Raw genomic sequence first — 20507 nt, forward strand, 5'->3', positions numbered from 1 at the left:
ACAACAGGGGTATACCATAGGAGGAAGAACATACAAAAGAAACAAAAAAAATCACATAATACATTAAAAACAGCAACAACAAAAAAAACCTCTGTGTCCATATCTTGGGGTTCATTTCACTTAGCAGAAAAGCTCAAAAGCTATGTACATAAGACCTTGAGCTTTTCTGATTATCTGACAAGATTATCCTAGACATATATTAGTTATTGCAAATAATGCTTCTCCCTTTTTTGTCACATCCTTATTTTAGGTGAAACAAGTTGAAAAGAATGGCAGCTATTAATGAGAGTCACCCTGGAGAATTCATTCTACTAGGCTTTGCCGACCAACCCTGGGTAGAGCTTCTTCTATTCATTCTTCTTCTGATAACATACCCTATGTCCATAATAGGAAATATCACCATTATCCTGGTGTCCAAATTAGACCCCCATCTCCACAGTCCCATGTATTTCTTCCTCACAAATCTCTCCTTTCTAGACATTTGTTACAGCACCAGCGTTGTCCCACAGATGCTATTTAACCTGGGGAACTCCAAGAAGACCATCAGCTACATGGGGTGTGCAGTTCAGCTGTACTTCTTCAGCACAATGGGAACCACAGAATCTCTGCTCTTGGCCCTTATGTCTTTTGACCGCTACTTGGCCATTTGCAGACCTCTGCACTACACCCTCATCATGAATCACTGCTTTTGCATCTTACTGGTATCCATGGTGTGGCTGTGCGGAGCAATCTATGCAGTCTTTGAGGTCACTGTCGTACTACAGATGCCCCTGTGTGGCAACAATAAACTGGATCAATTGTTTTGTGAGATTCCAGTTCTAATAAAGATTGCCTGTGGTGAAAAGGAAGCTGCTGAGTTTGTCCTCCCTGTAGCATGCATTTTTATAGCAGTTATTCCTCTATGCTTAATTTTTGCTTCCTATGCTAGTATTGGCCACACTATGTTGCAGATAAAATCTTCTGAAGGAAGGACAAAGGCCTTGGGCACATGTTCCTCCCATCTCGTTGTGGTGTTCTTATTTTATGGCCCAGGAATGAGCATGTACCTTCAGCCTCCATCCTCCATCTCTCGGGACCAGCCCAAGTTTATGGGTCTCTTCTATGCTGTAGTGACTCCTACTCTCAACCCCTTCATCTACACCCTGAGGAATAAGGATGTCAAGGGGGCAATAGGAAAACTGGGGAGAAGCTTCTTCTGTTTCAAGTGACAGTTTGTAGATATAAAAATAATTATTTAACAATTAGAATGGATTTCTTTTGGTTTTATTTTTCATAATTCATTCTGTATCATATGCTCATCTTATGTTCTATATCATTCTTGTAAAACATGCATTCCTCCTACTGTTTAACTATGCTCATTAAAATATTATTCAGATGATGTACTCTTTTTGGAATGACTAACTCTAGTCTTCCTGTATACTGAAATAGTAACTATCTAGTAGTTTAAAAAGCCAGGCACTGTAATCTTAACTATTCAGGAGGCTGACATTTTCAGATCATGGTTTGAAGCCAGCCCCCGCAGGAAAGTCTGTGACACTCTCATCTCCAATTAACCAGCCAAACAATAAAAACAGAAGTAGAGCTGTGTTTCAATTGATAGACAAGCTAGCCTTATGCAAAAAAGGCTCAGGGACAGCTCCCAAGCCACAAGTTCAATCCCCAGGACAGGCATTAAAAAAAACGAAACAAAATGAAAAACAAGTTCATTCGTTCAAAGTAATCCTCACAATAACATTTGTCAATGGTTTCCTGTCAATGTCACTGGAGAAACATTTCATCATTAGAGAATTGTGTGTCTATGTGTACAACCTTGGCTGCTCTTCATGTTCTGTCTATTTTGAATAAATCATGAATCTGATCCTATAGTAGCTTTCAGTTAGATTTGCTTAGTCCACACCAAGCTGACTATATAACAGCAATATGTATTGATAGATTCTGAGTAGATATGCATATTTAACACTGTTTTAACACACACACACACACATACAAATCACCACTCTAAAGTAATACATATGTTAACCACTAGATTTATTCATTATACAATAGTCATGTTCTCAAAATGTTATATCCACAGTGTTGATATGTGAATTCCTTGCCAATTAAAAAAAATTTTAATCTGAAAGGGGAGAAATGATCTCAATTTAGAATAGAGAACCAAGCCACCCTAGTCACAACAGAAAATAGACCAGACTCACCAAACTAAATGTGGATGGAAGTTTAGTAGGGGAAGCATTTACGAAACAGTAGGGAAAACGTTGGAGACACAAGTCAGGTTTTGGGGGTATATAATATCAATAACTTCCTTGTAGCTACCAATCCTGGGGAGCTTGTTCCCAAACCAATGACTAGAATAACAAAACACGTCATATTGGAAATCAGATCCATAATGTCATCTAATGGAGTAGTGACTACTGATTGAACAACACAAGTTTGGTGTGTTTGGCTGAAAAGGAGCTAAGAAGCCATACCTCATCTAGCTGTGCTCTATCCTCTAAATCTCAGCTGAAAACAATCAGAAATCAGATATTGAGAAATCCTCTTGATTTACCCTCTATGAGAACACAATATAGAAACTATTTTTTAAGTATGGAAGCCCCTCCAGCCTTGCCCCAATATACTAGATCAAACCACAATGCAGTCATCATGCTACAGGTCATATTATTTATCTAAAACATTAAGATAGATTAGTCCCAAAGAAGACCAGTTTCTCCTGAAAAGATAAGATACTGGTCTATCTTATATAATGAAATAGAAGTGTGTGCTCCATTTTACCCACTCTCCACCCGATAAATAAGTAAATAACCTAAACTGAGAGGAATTAATGTACTATGTGATTTTTTTTGTTTCTTTTGTATGTCCTTTCCCCTATGGTATATCTCCTGTTGTCACTATATTTGGTTTTGGTACCCAGATATTGTATATATGTTAATTTGAATTAGAGAAGAGACGGGGAACAACAGAATGGTGAAACAAAGAACAAGAGGAAAACAAATGCAAGAGTGACATACATAAACAACAATCTGTTGAAAATGATCTGTACAACATGAGGGGGGTTGGAGAGGAGGAAAGTAGAAGAAAAATGAGGGAAGGGGTAACAATTTTGACAAGAAATGCACTTATTGCCTTACTTATATAACTGTAACCCCTGTATAGAAAAAAAATAAATGCAAATCAAAATAACATTGAATTGCATCTCACCCCTGATAGAATGGCCATTATCATGAAAACTAACAGTAACAAATGCTAGAGTGGATTTGGCCAAAAGAAAACTCCATTGCACTGTTGGTGGACATTCCCACCAACAGTGGGAAATGTACACTTTTTCAACCGTATGGAGGTTCCTCAAAAGACTACACCCCAGCACCATTTGATACAACTCTATTTCTCAAGGTGCAGATGAAGGAGTTGACTGTAGGAGTCACCTTCTATAGAAGAAGAAGTGACCTTGGGTTGGTCCCTTGTGATGGAGGAGTGGAGGCTGAAGGAGCTGATGATTCACACCTTTAATGGTTGATCAGAACATAAGAAAACTACAAGGAAATGAGAGGAACATATCCTAAGTGCCTTTTTTCTTTCATCAGAAGATTTTATCTTCAACACAGCATGTCCAATATTTCCATATTAAGCAAGAATTGGGCTTAGAGGACAGCTGCTATGCAAATACATGCAAGAAGGAAGACAGTTCATTGGCTTTCTAATTCACCACTGGTGCTCTTTGTTATAACCAGACTCTGACAACACAAGTGCTTCAGCTTGTTCTTGCAGCAAAGTGAAAATTGTAGGGTGAGAATGAACTCAAAGACAGCATAGGGAAATCCACTCAACTACTGGGAGGACACTAATAGGAGGCAGAAGCACTGAATGCGATGAGGGTGTACTTCAGGGGTCTGCGGTTGGCTACATGATCTTCAAAAGACCTAACAGCCAAGAGCAGGCATGCCATAGCCTCCAATGTACTGAACCACACACCCCATGTAGCTGATGGTCTTCTTAGAGCTCCCAGGTTAAGCAGCATTTGAGGAACAATGTAGCACATGTTCAAAAAGGAGAAGTTGGTGAGGAAAAAATACATGGGGTTTTGGAGATGAGAGTCTAACTTGGATACCAGGATGATGGTCATATTTCTCATCATGGCCATAGACTATATTATTAGAAGAGTATCAAACAGAGCTAGCCAACATTGGTCAGCAAAGCCTCATACAATGAACCCTTCAGGGAGTCTTTCAGTAATTGCTGTCATTCTTTTCACCTGGTTCAATTTATTCCTAAAAACTAATCCTGTAGCAATCTCATATCATCTCTATTTTTTCTGCCTCATGATTTTGACTGCTCATCTTCAATTTCAGTGTGTTACATCTTAATTCAGTGTGTGATTGTGTTTGATACAATATCTTAGCTTGGTCTTCTTTGACAAGTGTACTCCAAAATTACACATTGCAAGAGTCAGTAAAGGACAAAAGTATTATTTTCATCTTGGCACCAGTGGCTCATCTACAATCCTAGTTACTCAGAAGACTGAGATCTGAGAATTTCAGTTTACATTCAGCCTCGGCAGACAAACCCATGAGACTCTTACCTCCAATTAACCACCAAAAAGCTGAACTGGAGGAGTGATTCAAGTGACAGAGCAAAAGCCATTAATAAAAATGCCAAGTAGGGTGCTGGGAAGGTGGCTCAGTGGTAGAGCGCTTGACTTGCATGCCTGAGGCCCTGGGTTTGATTCCCCAGCATCACATATGCAAAACGAAAAAAGCCAGAAGTGGCACTATGGCTCAAGTGGTAGAGCGCTAGCTTTGAGCTGAAGAGCTGAGGGAAAGCACCCAGGACCAAAGTTCAGGCCCCACGACTGGACCCCCAAACAATAAAAATAAAATAAAATAATAAATAAAAATACCAAGTAAAGCCAAGGCCCTTAGTTCAAACTAAGTACAGTACAGATGTGTATATTATTTTACACTGAAACTAAGGAGAATTATAGGTCTATGAGTTTATTTACACATTTTCTTTCTGTTCAAACAATTCTAAACTTATTTTTATATTTCATGGTTTATGTTTTATGATCCTAGTGTTCAAATGACGTGTAGAAATTATGAAACAACTTTTGTGCCAGTACTATGCCACCAACATATTTGGAACCAGTCACTGATTGTCTCTCTGGACCCACTGACCAATTAAACTTGAGGGACCTTGAAATCCCTCAGGATAGAGGACATCATTGTATGAACAGTAGGCCCATAGTAAATATTCATTGCTTTTTGAAAAGGCAGCAATTTTGCTAATGTTTTCTAGAATCAGTCTCTCAGTATAGGAAGCCATTGAGATCCTAGTAAGGAGAGTTCATGACAGGATCTGGAATTCACTTGATTCTCATCATAAGAATTTTTCCCTCATTTTATGGTCTTGATGCAGCCCCAGCTGCATCTTAATTTTATTCTTGGTTGGAGTGCAAAAGGTAGCTGAATAAGAAAGTCACAATGGCTGAAAACTCTAAACGCCCTTACATTTATCAATCTGCCCTTGAGCCAGACCTCTTTCCACACACGGTGCAAAGAAAGGTACAGCTCTGTCTTTGACACTTAGATAAAGAAGGTGAGTGGTATATCTACTACAGACAATTATATTATGGTAAATGAGAAAGGTCTCTCAAGATCACCTCGCCCACATCTTACGGTGCATTAAATAATCAGTGTCCAATGTATTTACTTGGAACTAATTGTTTTTATCTTTTCACCTGTTGAAATGAACATTTATTTGCTATATCTCTGTACATACTGCCAATGGGCTATCTTTAAATTTATGTGACAGTTCAAAACAGTCTAACATACTATCCTCTTTTATTCCGCAGTTTAAAGTGCACAACTGATGTTTACCAAGAAATAACGTATGTCTTTAACTAAAACCCAAAATTAACACCACAAATTTAAAAACCAATAAAATTTGAAGGCGATAAGTCTTAGAGACATGGTGATACATCATTATGAATGATGAAATACCTCTTCATGTGTATCATCATTTGTGGTAAAATACCAAATTGTCTTATTTTATCTTGTATCTTATATTTATATGTTAATAAATTTGAATAGTGCAAGTCATCTCAAAGATATTATGCTTAAAATGCAAAGTAGTTTGCAGCAATTTAGGTGAGCTTAAGCCCTAAAACCAAGCAACTGTTATCTTCTGCAAAAAGAAAGAAATCAACTTGAATGTATGATTTTTGGCAGAGTTCTTATTTTATGATTACTTTTCTGATGTATGCAGTCATTTTTGTGCTATCTGTATGTTCAGGGAAAATATTATACAAAGAAAGAAGAATCTCATAATTCTAGATTTGAGGCTTGGCATAACCTTTACTGAGTGTACAGATTTTTCTTCCTGTGTCACAACAGTAGCAATAAAATATTTATTGTGCTGGGTGCCAGTGGTTTATGCTTATAATTCTCGTTATTCAAAAGGCGGGTTATTGAGATATCTCATATTGAGATATGAGGATCTCAATTCAAAGCCAGCCTGGTACACAAGACTCTATCTCTAATTAACCAGCAAAATGCTGGACTTGGAGGTTTGGATCAAATGGCAGAGCCCCAGCCGTGAGTAGAAAAGCCAACCAAAAGCTTGTGTTCAAGCTCCAGACTAAGAACAAAAGAAAAAATGTAAAGAATACCTGCTGTAAATAAGAATTAGAAAGGGTGTGTGTTACCTACTGAGAAGTATCAGTTTTACTATTTTCATCACTTTGATGTTTGTTGATTGTAAGCAAAGGTATTTTTGGTCACTATTTCATATGGTAAGTGAGCTAGAAAGATTTTACTATAAACCAAAGCATCTAATATCCATGATTATTGTTTGAGGGCTTGGACATGCATAAAATGTACATAAGGGAAAGATACAGTGCAAATATATACCATGAAGCTATTACTAAAAAGCAGAATTTCTTTTTTTTCAGAATGTATTTAAATTAATCGAAGATTAAAATACAATGCTTATAGCCTCCACCTTACTTAACATTTCTACATAAATTTTTTAATGTAAAGATACTGTATAGAGGGGTTACAGTTAGATGAGTAAATTAATGAGTACATTTCTTCTCAAGCATTGTTACCCCCTGCAAATTTTTAATTGATTAAAAGCAGTATTTATTAATAAAAAGTTTATTGAGATAGGTGAAGAGGTAAGGAGAGAGGAACAAATGGAAATGCACTGAGGACTTATATTCACACATTATGCACCTAATTTTATATATTTTATAACATTTAACTTTAAGCGCTGGATAACTCAGGGACTATTTACTATACCAAGGAATATAGTGTTTAACTGAAGACCTGGATTCAATCTCCAGTGGCAAAAAAAAAATTTTTAAACAAGTAATTCTAACATGTTTTACTAAAAGTAAGAGTTGTTATGATTTTCTCCATGAGATAAACATAGAGTATTTCCTGAGGCTTATTTATAAATCCTCTTCTGTGTTTAGAAATACAATTTCTGTTCCAATAAGAGCATTGAATAAGAACTTACTGGCTGCATCTTTCTTGTATCTTTTAGGAATAAAAATAAAATAAAAGAAATCCACCATCATGCATTGGACAAACGAGAGTTTCCCAAAAGGGTTTATACTCCTTGGCTTCTCAGAGAGGCCCTGGTTACAGACACCTCTTTTGGTGATCCTCTTACTATCCTATACATTCACCATCTTTGGTAATGTGTCCATCATGATAGTATGCCTCCTGGATCCCAAACTTCATACACCCATGTATTTCTTTCTCACTAATCTCTCCATCTTAGACCTCTGCTACACCACCACCACAGTCCCTCATATGTTGGCAAATATTTGTCACAACAAAAACACCATCAGCTATGGTGGCTGTGTGGCCCAGCTCATCATCTTCCTGGCCTTGGGTGCTACTGAATGTCTCCTCCTGGTGGTCATGTCCTTTGACAGATTTGTGGCCATTTGTCGACCCCTCCACTATGTAGTCATCATGAATCCAGCATTCTGCCTGAGGATGGCAACTTTCTCCTGGCTCACTGGATTCAGTAACTCTCTGTTGCAGTCTTCCTTAACCCTGAGTATGCCGCGCTGTGGTCATAGGGAGGTGGACCACTTTTTCTGCGAGGTCCCTGCTCTTCTCAAGTTGTCTTGTGCTGACACTAAGCCTATTGAGGCTGAGCTCTTTTTCTTCAGTGTCTTAATTCTGCTAATCCCAGTGTCATTGATTCTCATCTCCTATGGCTTCATAGCTCAAGCAGTATTAAAAATCAGGTCAGCAGAAGGAAGGCGCAAGGCTTTCGGGACCTGTGGATCCCACATGATTGTTGTGTCTCTCTTCTACGGAACAGCCATCTATATGTACCTCCAACCACCTTCATCCACTTCCAAGGACTGGGGAAAGATGGTTTCTCTCTTCTATGGGATCATCACACCCATGTTGAACCCACTCATCTACAGCCTTAGAAACAAAGACATGAAGGATGCCTTCAAGAGGGTGATGTCCAGAATCTTTTTCTGTAAGAAATAGGAAGTACACCATTGTGAGGACATCATCAGAGACATCATCCACTGAAATAGAGCTAATGTTTTCAGGGATTTTCCTATGGTCTAGGCTCTCATGGTTTTGTTGATTTCTACCAACAGAGAAAGCATCCTCCCTTTATTCAAGATAAATGAAAAGACCGTATTATTGGTTAATTTCAAATCCCTTGGCCTCCCTGAAGTCCTTACATGCACTCTGCTGCTTTGGTCCAAGGCAAGTTAATTTCTGCCTACCAATGTCATAGGAGTCACAGTATTCGGATGTTTAGCCTTTCCTCTTGTTTTCTGTTTGCTCTAGAAACATCTTTTCTGTTCCTTACTTAAGGATTGGGCTGAGTTTTAATGATTAAGTAATTGGGGATCTCAACAAAAGTTTTCCACTCACAATCCAAATCTTTAATATCCTTGCTAAGATTCATTATATGTACTTTTCCAAAAACTGTTCTAATCATGTAGTTTGACTCAAATCAAGCAGGGCTTAAGCTAGGTTAGTGTACATTTTCCTCTAGAAACTCCTATCGGCTGCACTTCATTTCCAAGTCTATTTTCAATCTATCCCTTTTTTTCTATGAATACTATTGTTCTGTGAATACTATTATTTCTATGAATACTCATTGTTCTCCCTTTGTCAAATTCCTTATTTTTCCTAAATTCTATCCCAAGCATATGGGATGTCCCCTAAATTATAAACTTGACTATGAATACATTTGTTAATAGCAAAGAATTTTCTCATACAGATATGAGTGGATTTATTCTTCATTTTATGTAGTCATTCAATGTGCATTTGCTGTTTGTGAAATAGCTGCAGATCTGAGGGGAAAGAAACCTTACAGTTCTACAGACGAAAATCTCTAGTTCCTGAAGGAAGTAACCCTGAACCTAAAGCTCTTAAATAATTGTTCAGAGTTGGTAATATAAGGTCATAGATGAGGTGATATTTTAGCCAACAGTGCAAGTATTACAGGTAAAGTATTTCAGAAATTTTAGATAATTTTATATAGTTTATATATTTTATAGATGATTTTTACAGTACAAAAAACATGAGATACAATTAGAGATTCAATTTCATTCAGTAAATACGGCTGGAAAACTGAAGTATAAAGGGTAGGATCTGCAGTAGAAAAATCACTGAAAACCTAAAAAACAAACCATAGCTCATATATGTGTGTATATATGAGGTAATATTTTAAAAACATAGAAAAAGGAGATAATTTGAATGTGTAATGCTTAGAAGTTTCCTCCAAAAGAAATAAATACAGCACAATCATAGCAAACGAAAATAGTTGTAGTTTTCCAACACAGGTGTAATTTAAAAGTTTTTCCAAATCTAGAATATACCATTGCGATCTCTTGTTGAATACATGCAATGCATTTCAAACTCAAAACATCCAAAAGCAAAACGCTCCTCCCCTCCTCCACAAAGCCTTCTTTTAAAGCTGTTTTAATGCAAATCAGAAACCATGAATATCTCAGTCAGATCCATGATTTCCATTCTCGAGTTTCTATCTTTCTTTTCATTTCTATATTTCTAACAATATTCTTAAAGTTTATGCACTACTCCACACACTGTCAAAAGAATTTATAATTTATTTTCATGGATTTATCTGTTCTCTATGTGTACTAAATCTTAAAGTATACTCCAATATTCCTGAAAGGATAGCTTAAACAGTTACAAATTAACTTTCCCATACAGGTATACAAAATTCATTTGGTATTTCTGTATTGTTAAATATTTAAATTCTTTGTTTTGACTGCTATAAAAAATGCATAAAGAAGTCAACACATGTGAATCAGGCTTAAAATGTCACCTTATATATTTAGAAATTGTATTTCTGGTTCAAATTATACATTTCTTCGAAAACCTAAGCATTAATACACAGTGCCAAATAGCACTGCAAAAATTGTATAGCTTTCCACGTTCCTACAGTCTCTGTACACAGCACATGAGAGTGTTTAGTTCATGATTTTTGTAAACTCTTAATTGGTATCTTTTGAGACATTTGCCAGTTTTATAAAGAAATATTATCTAGCTCCTATTTTATTTCTTACAGTGCTTTGACGAGTAATAGTTTTTCATGTGTGGAAAATGTATGGCCATAAATATTTGATTTCCCCCTCCATACACAGTCTCACACACACATACACAGTCTCACACACACACACACACACACCTCTCTAGAGAGATAATGGAATTTTATTTACTCGCCCTATTGTAAGCACACTCTGTTGCTTAATTTGTTTTCCCAACAAAGTGTAAGGAAAATTGTGTGGGTTACTTCTTGCTGATAACCTTAAAGATCTATATTTTCTTTCCTTATACCAATCAAAATGATGTTAGAGAGCCCTTAATGACTCTGAGACAGATAGATGGCAATGTAGAGCTCTATATTGATAGAAAAGTAGCATCAGTGAAAAGTAAACTTTCATTATTTCAAGTAGCTGAAAGTTCAGAAGTTTTTATAATGAGTTCTAACTTAGCATAATGCTCGCAATTATAGAAAGTTGTAAGAGTAGTGGGATTCTCATATTAATGAAATATAGTGTAATAGACACTGCACTGCCTAAGGATCCGCTGGCAGATGGTAAAGATACTGATATTAAAAAGTAAAACCATTGGGTACTAGTGACTCACACCTGTAATCTTAGATACTCCAGTCTGAGTGCTGGAGATAGTGGTTCAAAGTCAGCCCAGGCAGGAAAGTCTAAAAGATTCTTATCTCCACTCAATCATTCAAAAGCTGAAAGTGAAGTGTGTCTTGAGCAGTTGTTTTGAATAAGAACACTAAAGGACCATGCCAGGCGCTAAGTTCAAGCCCTAGAACCAGCACAAAAAAGTTTTTTGAAATGATAGTGACCCTGTGATACACAATAAAGAAATATTTTGTCAACTACCACTTGTACAATTTAGAAAGGAGATAATGAACTCAGTAATTGTAACTCTATATGTTCATTACATTTTAGACACCATTGCTAAAGTTTCACAACCAATGTAAACTCAGAAAAAATTCCAGTACAAAGACAACATATAGAACTATTTATCTGAGTATAGCTTACTTCCCAATATACATAAGAAACTCAAACAACTCAATAGCAAAAACAACAATAAAAACAAACCTGATTAGACATCATGAAATACCATGTGAGATATCTTAAGAAAGAAGATTGGCGAACAGACACATGAAGAAATGCTCAACCTCCCTAGCTATAAAAGAAATGCAAAACAAAACAACATTGAGATACCACCTCACCCCAGTTAGAATGGTTGTAATCAGGAACTCTAATAACAACAGATGCTGGAGGGGATGTGGACAGAAGGGAACCTTACTGCATTGTTGGTGGAAAGTAGTATGGCAGTTCCTCAAAAGACTCCACATAGAGCTCCCATATGACCCAGCAATACCACTTTGGGGCATTTACCCAAATGATCACAAACAAGACCATACTAAAGCTACCAGCACAACTATGTTTACTGCAACATTATTTACCATAGCTAAGATATGGACCCAACCCAGATGTCCCTCAGTAGATGAATGGATCAAGAAAATGTGGTATATATACACAATGAAATTCTATACCTCCATCAGAAAGAATGACATTGCCCATTTGTTAGGAAATGGAAAGACTTGGAAAAATTATATTAAGTGAAGGAAGCCAGTCCCAAAGAAACATAGGTCCCATGGTTTCCCTTACTTGTAATTACTAGTATATGTCTAAAACAAGCGAAAATAGTCAGATAAATTGATGTTAAGCAAAATGAGCCCCAAGATAAGGACTCAAATAGTTTTTTCTTTCTTGCAATTATTTCTAACATATTTATAAGATGATTTCTTTGTTGCTTTGTATGTCCCTCCCCCACGGTATAACCCCTGTTTTCACTGTATTTGATGTTGGTATAATTTGTGGAGGGGAAGGAAAAAACAAATCGTTTAAATAGGGATACAGGTGGACCCATTGCAGCAATGAGAAGTACAAGACGTTATATTTGAAAAACGAACTTTACAACTTTGGCAGAGGTGGGGGTGGGGGTGGGGGTGGGGGTGTGGAGGGCAAGGATGGTAAGGGAAAACAAAAGGGGAGGCAACAATGCTTGATAAGAAATGTACTCATTACCTTGCTCATGTAATTGTAACCCCTCTGTATGGTATTTTCACAATTAAAAAAACCTTATTAATATTAAAAATGAATAAAAATCATTTATTTAAACTACATCCGCTTAATTTTTCCTGATTCTTTATGTAATTGTGGAATTAGCCCTCCAAGTTTATGAATTCTGTAACAAATAATTCAACACGAGCAATATAGTTAGGCTGTGCTGAACTTGTCATTATCCCCTAGAGCTTTTGAATAATAACTGTCTGCATGAAATGTGCACTTGCTGAACATTTAAATTAATTTATATACAATTGAAACCACATAGGAGAACATGTATAGGTTGTATACAAATGTTGTGCCATTTTACATAAGGTACTTAATTTTTGGATTTCCGTAACTAGGGTCCTAGAATCAGTCTCCTCATACTTGAAGTTAGTGTTCAATATCATATTTGGCTGTTATAGAAAAAAGAATTTTAAAATTTATATGGAGCCATGAAAGATCCAAAGCAGCCAAAGCAATGTGTAGCAAGAATAAAACTGGAGTATCATACCCCTGGATTCAAAATATACTAAGAAGTGCAAGCTGCAAAGGGCATGATACTTACATATAAATAGACATAAAGGCCAAATGGAAAAACCAGAAGTAAATTCACACACAAACAAATAATTTTTAATCATCATGACAAGAATATACATATGAGCAAAGATATACTCCTTTTAAAAAATGGTACCGGGAAACTGGATATGTGTTTATAGAGAAATGATACTGGATCCATCACTCTTATCATAAACAAAAATAAACACAAAATGCATGAAAGTCTTAAACATAAAGCCCAACACTCTAAAAGTACTAGAAGAAAATATAGGAGAAATACTCTGTGACACTGATCTCAGCATTGGACCACAATGTAAAAGCATAGGCAACAAAAGAAAAAAATATCTGCATAGCAAAGAAATCATCAGCAAAGCGAACAGATTATCCACAGGGTGAAACAAAGAATCTGTCATCTATTTCTCCAATAAGAAAATGGTATCCACTTAGTATCTTAAAACTAGTACTAAGTTACTTAGTGGTTAGAAAAGTCATATTTATCAAGGAAATAAAGAGTTAGTGTTTGTTAGTGTTCTATTATATAGAAGGTGAAAATTGTTTAGAAATAATATAAATGAAAAGAGCTAGAAAATATTTTGAATTTTTTTTTTGTGCTGGTTGTGGGACCTGAACTTTGAGCCTGGGCACTGTCCCTCAGCTCTTCAGCTCAAGGCTAGCGCTCTACCACTTGAGCCACAGCGCTACTTCCAGCTTTTTCTGATTATGTAGTGTTGAGGAATCAAACACAGGGCCTCATGAATACAAGGCAAGCACTCTACCACTGAGCCACCTTTCCAGCCCTTGAATATCTTTATCATAAATAAATGATAAACTAGATGATAGATAACTTCTGCTGATCAACACATAGTATATGTATGTACCCAAACACCATTAATCAAAATTAAAAGAAGTGGTGCTGTGGCTCAAGTGGTAGAGCGCTAGCCTTGAGCCGAAGAGCTGAGGGACAGTGCCCAAGCCCAGAGTTCAAGCCCCATGATGGACCAAAAAAAAAAGACAAGTGTAAGCCAAGCACCAGAGGCTCACACCTGTAATCCTAGCTACTCAGGAGGCTGAGATCTGAGGATTGCAGTTCAAAGTCAGCCCGGGCAGGAAAGTCCGTGAAACTCTAAGCTCCAATAAACCACCAGAAAACCAGAAGTGGCCTTGTAGCTCAAGTGGTAGAACACTAGCCTTGAGCTGAAGAGCTGAGGGACAGCGCTCAGGCCCAGAGTTCAAGCCCCATAACAGACAAAAAAAGTGAAATATATACATTCTTACATAGATACATCAGTAAAATATAGCAAATGGTCAGTGACAGGGAATTGAATTCATTTAAAAACATATCTAACAATAGGAGATACTTGTTCCAATATAAATCAGCAAGTAACTAATTGTATTTTCCATGAAGAACTCTGTCCCAAGGAACATTCTCTGTTAATTCAGCTGAGATATACATATATAATGGTCTGTTGGAAAACCATTCCCAAGAGGTTTTAGAAATAGCATACAAATAGCACACACACAAAGTCTCCCACATGTTTTCTAGTATGATCTTCAAAAATCATGTCTTTCCTTTTTGGAACCCTTTATCACTTGAAAAGAACAAGTTTTTAAGCTAATTTATAAATATTATGCTCATCTATGCATTTAAGATTTCTTAATTCTCATAAGAAAAATTCCAATAAATTCATTCATGTTTTCTTGAAGAATAACTCAAAAATGGTAAGTAAAGTGATTTGTTTTCTAGACCATGCATTTTTCACTAAGTTTCTTTTATCTTTTCTTGTACTAATGAGTTAGCATTTTCACTATTTACCACTAACCAGTTACATTTAGATGACCATTGATAAAGCAGTTTATGAATGAGTATGCGTCTTGATCAATGCCACTCCTTTCAACGTTCTCACTTCCCTCTCCTACTTACCCCTTCCCTCAATCTTCTTATTTGTATAGACTACACACTGAATTCCTGACTGCCTTCTCCCCTTCTTCTCTTTATTTGTCTAACCTTATCCCTTGACCCCATTCCACCCCTTCCCAGAACCCACTTTCCACTGTTTATTTGTTTTACTTTGCTTTTGACTTTCTAAGGAATTACACTGAGTTGTCACTTGAATCTACCATATTTCAATTAAAATATTCATACACACTTGCATAGAACCCTATGTATTTGTCTATAAGCATTCCTAAGAAAGGTTCAATTGTGTAGACCAGGGTGCTTACGACGTATGTGAAAGACAGAACATTGCATCTAAGGGTATCTTTCCTAAACTTAGGAAATAACTATTTCAATGGCTTCTTGAACAACTATATTTCTTTTTATGATACAGTGGCTTCTTGAACAACTATATTTCTTTTCATGACATACTCTCGTTTTCAGTCTCTCACTTATAACAATAGGAAAAGCATTTAAATTTAATAGTTTTATTTGCAATCCGTTAATCAGAGCAGACTCCAGTCCATAAAATGGAATACAAGCTCTTACTGGACAATAGTAGCATCATGACTTTTGTAAGGTAAACAAGGGAATAAAAAAAATACCAGATCCAACCAAATTAGAGTCACTGATACTAAATACCAGACAATCAAACTGAAGTTTTGAAAAGCAAACAGATCTTCAAATGGATCAGAAATTTTGAAACAGGAGATTACTGTCTACCTGAGTTGGCAAGATAAGAATATCCTCTTTAGTTTTTCCATTAAGAAATAATAATAATACCTTACATATTAGCTGCTTTTTTCACATATAACATTTCCTCATTTACCCCACAAAACTGATGTCTCAACTGTTATCCAGTTTGCATTATTGAATGTAGTCTATCCTGATTCATAAACTGCAAATAAAGCTAGTAAAACCAGAACTAAATGTGTTTTAATTTTATCTCTTGACAGAAGTGATGATCATTCTCAAGAAAAAGCTGCAATTAATACAGTAAATAATAAAAAGCATAATTAAAAACAATATAAATTTAATAAAATTGCTGAAAGAATATTTTACTGATCACACTCATTAATGGTAGGTATAAATGATTATGAAGAGTTCACTGAGGAAAGCTACAATTGCTCTTTAAATTTTTGAAATATAGCTGGGTGCCAGTGGTTCATGCCTATAATCCTAGCTACTCAGGAAGCTGAGTTTTTAGGATCACAGTTCAAAGCTCTCCTGGGCAGAAAATTTCCATAAGACTCATCTCCAGTTAATCACTCAAAAACTGAAAAAAAAAAAGTGAGTTGTGGCTTAAAGTGGTAGCGCAATAGCCTTGAGCAAAGACAATAGACAATAGATGTCATAGATAAATTAAAAGCTAATGTGGATAGATTTGGAATACTTAAATATTTATTTTTGAAATTGTATTCATATCCCAACTACAAAATAGAATTTTTACTATAAAAACAGACTGAAAAGTATCTAAACATTTGCTCAAATAATCTTGAATAATATTAAGTAAGTCTGTTTACCTGTCATGCACAAGGAAGATTCTGGGTTCTCTTCCTAGCTGATATTTTTAAAAAGTTAAATCAAATAGAGTAGACATGGTCATTCAGGAAACATTCTTAGAGATGCTTTCAGTTTACTCTTATTTTTATTTTTAGGTGGATGGAGCAAATTCTAGAAATCTCTTCAAAAGCATCCTAAAGGAGAATGCAACTTTGGAAAGTACCAAAAGAAGAAAGAATAATGCCCAGTGGCTGTCTGATATAGGAAGGTAATTTTAAGGCTTTACTGTGCAAGATAGAATATATAAATGTGTATATGCCTTGGTTGATACCATGAAATCTGAATGAATACTAACTCATCAAAAGGTCAACATTACCAAAAACCTAGAAAGTGAAGAAGACTCTTCCATTGTAACTCTAAACTCTTAAGCTGGCTATCTTATTCCCTTCTTTAAGGCATTCATAACTATTTGATATTTATAATTTTCTCAGTGAGTATCAGAATATAGAAATGAGTGATTACAAACATAGTGAAACATATATAATAAAATTTCACTTATCATAAGTTTTGCGTAGGCACTAATTTGTTGAATTGATACAAAACCCTTATTGAAATACTTTACAAACAGAGATTCTTAAGATTAGTTGGGATCATCATTGTTATTAGACACCTCTGTCTAGGACACTGCATAATCAAAATGCACTGAGTCGCTTTGTGTGGCATATCACATGATGGTTTTGAACATTCAATGAAAAAATATCAAAATGTGCTTAGAGACAATAATAATGTAACTGGCTTGAGGGTAACTTGGAATTTTATCATTGAATGCTATCTTTCCTTGCCATCTGAATGTCACACACATGTGGCTTTCACAAAACCCTTCCCCATTAAAGGATTAACACAATATAAACAAAATCCTTCATTACTTCATTTAATTTCACACAATGCTGCCTTACACAAGTACTGGACTTTGATATTTCAAATGTGCCTTTTTTTTGCTAAAAAACAAAGGAATATGCGTGTCCTCAAAATGTAAAATAGCTTGTGGATCTGAATGACTCTGAGCTGAGATACTGGTTTATCCAGTTACCTGGTTATCTAGTTACCTGGAGTTCACAAATGCAGGCTTAACTATACATAATCAGTGGTCATAATACTGCCTAACTCAGTATTATGACCACTGAAAATTCCTACAAGTTGGATGAATTTATTCAAATTCACTATATAAAATCAAATACCCAATGCTCAAAATAAGTAATTATGCAAGAAAAAATTGAAAAGTCAAATCCTTGAACAGGGTAAACCTTCTCATTGTAGTCAACTGCCTCTACTAGAGATAGAGAAAAATGCTGGTTGAGAGTTTTTTGAATCGGTGTTCCATTCCAAATAGCTTAGGTAGATCATTTACTAACAAAGAATGTTTAAATCCCCCTGGATACAATTACTACACTAAGTGACTGAGGTTGGACAGAGCTTTCTTGAGGTGTTGTTTTTTTGTTTTTTGTTTTGTTTTTAATAGTTTCATGGTTTCTTCTAGTTTTCTTCAATCATTTAACTCTTCCTAATAGTTTAGCAATGCCTTCGACCACAGCAGTCTAAAAGCATGCCACACCCATTCTGTAAAATGCTTGAGTACAGGAAGTAATATTTATTCAACTACCTATTGTCCTAATTTTTATATAGTCAAAGTTTGAAACATATTCTTTGCCAATTTTCAGCAACTTCTTTTCATTCAATCCCAGTAGCAATTCATGTATATAGATTTATTATACAGAGGAATGAATTTCATTTCAGAGGATTGATGTTATTTGTTGAAGGTAGCTGATTTTAATTGGTAGTGTTGTGAGAAGAAATGAGATAACTTGGTACAAGATCATTGATACTATTTCTGAAAGAGTCAGTACAATCTAGCCTATCTAGTAATGGATAACAGATATGTTATAGTGCATTCCTGTCTCTCATAACTCCTTCTTCCCATTTCTGTACAATAGGAAAAGCAAAATAATGAAGATGGTATTCATTAATGAAAGTCATCCTCAGGAGTTCATTCTATTAGGTTTTGCTGACTTGCCGTGGCTAGAACTTCCTTTATTCATAATTCTTCTGGTGACATACCCCATCGCCATGATGGGAAACATCGCCATCATTTTGGTGTCCAGACTGGACCCCCGGCTCCACAGCCCCATGTATTTCTTCCTCACCAACCTCTCCTTTTTGGACATGTGTTACACCACCAGCATCGTCCCCCAGATGCTCTTTAACCTGGGAAGTTCTAGGAAGACAATTAGTTATGCGGGGTGTGCTCTTCAACTTTATTTATTCAGCACAATGGGAGCCACAGAATGTCTTCTGCTGGCAATTATGTCCTTTGACCGCTACGTGGCCATCTGCAGACCTCTGCATTACACCCTCATCATGAACCAGCGTCTCTGCTTCCTATTAGTGTCCATTATATGGCTGTGTGGAATTACCTATGCCATATCAGAAGCCACTCTGACATTACAGTTACCCCTATGTGGCGTCAATCAACTGGATCACTGGTTGTGTGAGATTCCAGTCCTGATCAAGACAGCCTGTGGTGAAAAGGAAGCAAATGAGCTTGCGCTCTCTGTGGCCTGCATTTTTATAATAGCTGTTCCTCTGTGCTTAATTCTTGCCTCCTATGCTACTATTGGACGCGCTATATTGAAGATTAAATCCTCTGAGGGCAGGAAGAAAGCTTTTGGTACATGTTCTACTCACCTCATTATAGTTTCCTTATTTTATGGCCCAGCCATTAGCATGTATCTTCAGCCCCCTTCTTCCATCTCAAGGGACCAACCAAAATTTATGGCTCTTTTCTATGGCGTTGTGATCCCTACACTCAACCCCTTTATCTACACTCTGAGGAATAAGGATGTGAAAGGGGCCTTAGGCAACCTGGTGAGGAGCATCTTCAGCTCCACATGACAGCTGGTATTCATCAAATGAACTTATTTATCTGGATTTCCTTAATGACATTTTGTCTCATACTTTAATCTCATGTTACATGTTCTTCCTGAAAAATATGTAATTTTTTATAATCTATAATCATCTTAGGATGGTGTTCAGATACTAAGCAATGGTGTGGGATCACTGGGTCTTATTGCTCAAGTAGTGATTACTTTGTTTCACCTTAGAAACCTCATCATTCACTAGAACTTTGGCCGATACATACTGTACTCTGTATGAAGTCTGAATGCAAAGAATCATGAGTTTCATACATTATCTTCAATTCACCTATACTAGTATTTTTTAAAGAAAATATTTGTAATTCCTTTTTAACACTTGTTCATTTCCTGGAACTTTATAATTCTTGCTTGATGAATAAATATAGTGTTTATATGTTTAAATAATTTATACTGAATCATTCAAGTGAATTGAATAAGGAGAATACATTGAATACATTGAATACATTAATATCCCTTTAAAATATCATAAGGATGAATCTTCAAAATCAGTAAGAAGTCAAAGTTCTATTAACAATGATGGGAAAAACTTCTCTGCATAATTGGAATGAATTTTTTTCATGATATTCCACTTTAATTAGGAAAAAGCCAAGCTGGAAACAGGGCTCAAGTGGTAGAATACAGGCTAAACAAGTCCAAGGTCCTGAGGTTTTTTTGGGGGGCGGGGTCTGGTTGTGGGGCCTGAACTCTGGGCCTGGGCGCTGTCCCTCAACTCTTCGGCTCAAGGCTAACACTCTACCACTTGAGCCACAGCACCATTTCCGGCTTTTTTCTTTTTGCTTATGTGGTGCTGAGAAATTGAACCCAAGCCTCATGCATGCAAGGCAAGCACTTTACCACTGAGCCACCTTCCCAGCCCCCAAGGTCC

At 36.3% G+C, this 20507-nt stretch overlaps 3 protein-coding genes across 3 annotated transcripts; all 3 read left to right on the plus strand.

The window, feature by feature from the left end:
* Positions 1–269: 269 nt before the first annotated feature.
* Positions 270–1208, plus strand: LOC105996910 (olfactory receptor 2B11-like). Its single transcript, XM_013031151.1, has one exon. The coding sequence runs from the start codon at positions 270–272 to the stop codon at positions 1206–1208; it is 939 nt and encodes a 312-aa protein (XP_012886605.1).
* Positions 1209–7571: 6363 nt separating this feature from the next.
* LOC105997044 (putative olfactory receptor 2B3) lies at positions 7572–8513 on the plus strand. Its single transcript, XM_013031320.1, has one exon. It carries the CDS (start codon positions 7572–7574, stop codon positions 8511–8513), a length of 942 nt encoding a protein of 313 aa, XP_012886774.1.
* A 10149-nt stretch (positions 8514–18662) lies between these two features.
* Positions 18663–19601, plus strand: LOC105996911 (olfactory receptor 2B6-like). The gene has a single exon (XM_013031153.1). It carries the CDS (start codon positions 18663–18665, stop codon positions 19599–19601), a length of 939 nt encoding a protein of 312 aa, XP_012886607.1.
* Positions 19602–20507: the final 906 nt, after the last annotated feature.

The sequence above is a fragment of the Dipodomys ordii genome, unplaced genomic scaffold (genome assembly GCF_000151885.1).
Source record: "Dipodomys ordii isolate 6190 unplaced genomic scaffold, Dord_2.0 Scaffold138, whole genome shotgun sequence".
In the NCBI taxonomy this organism is placed as follows: domain Eukaryota; kingdom Metazoa; phylum Chordata; class Mammalia; order Rodentia; family Heteromyidae; genus Dipodomys; species Dipodomys ordii.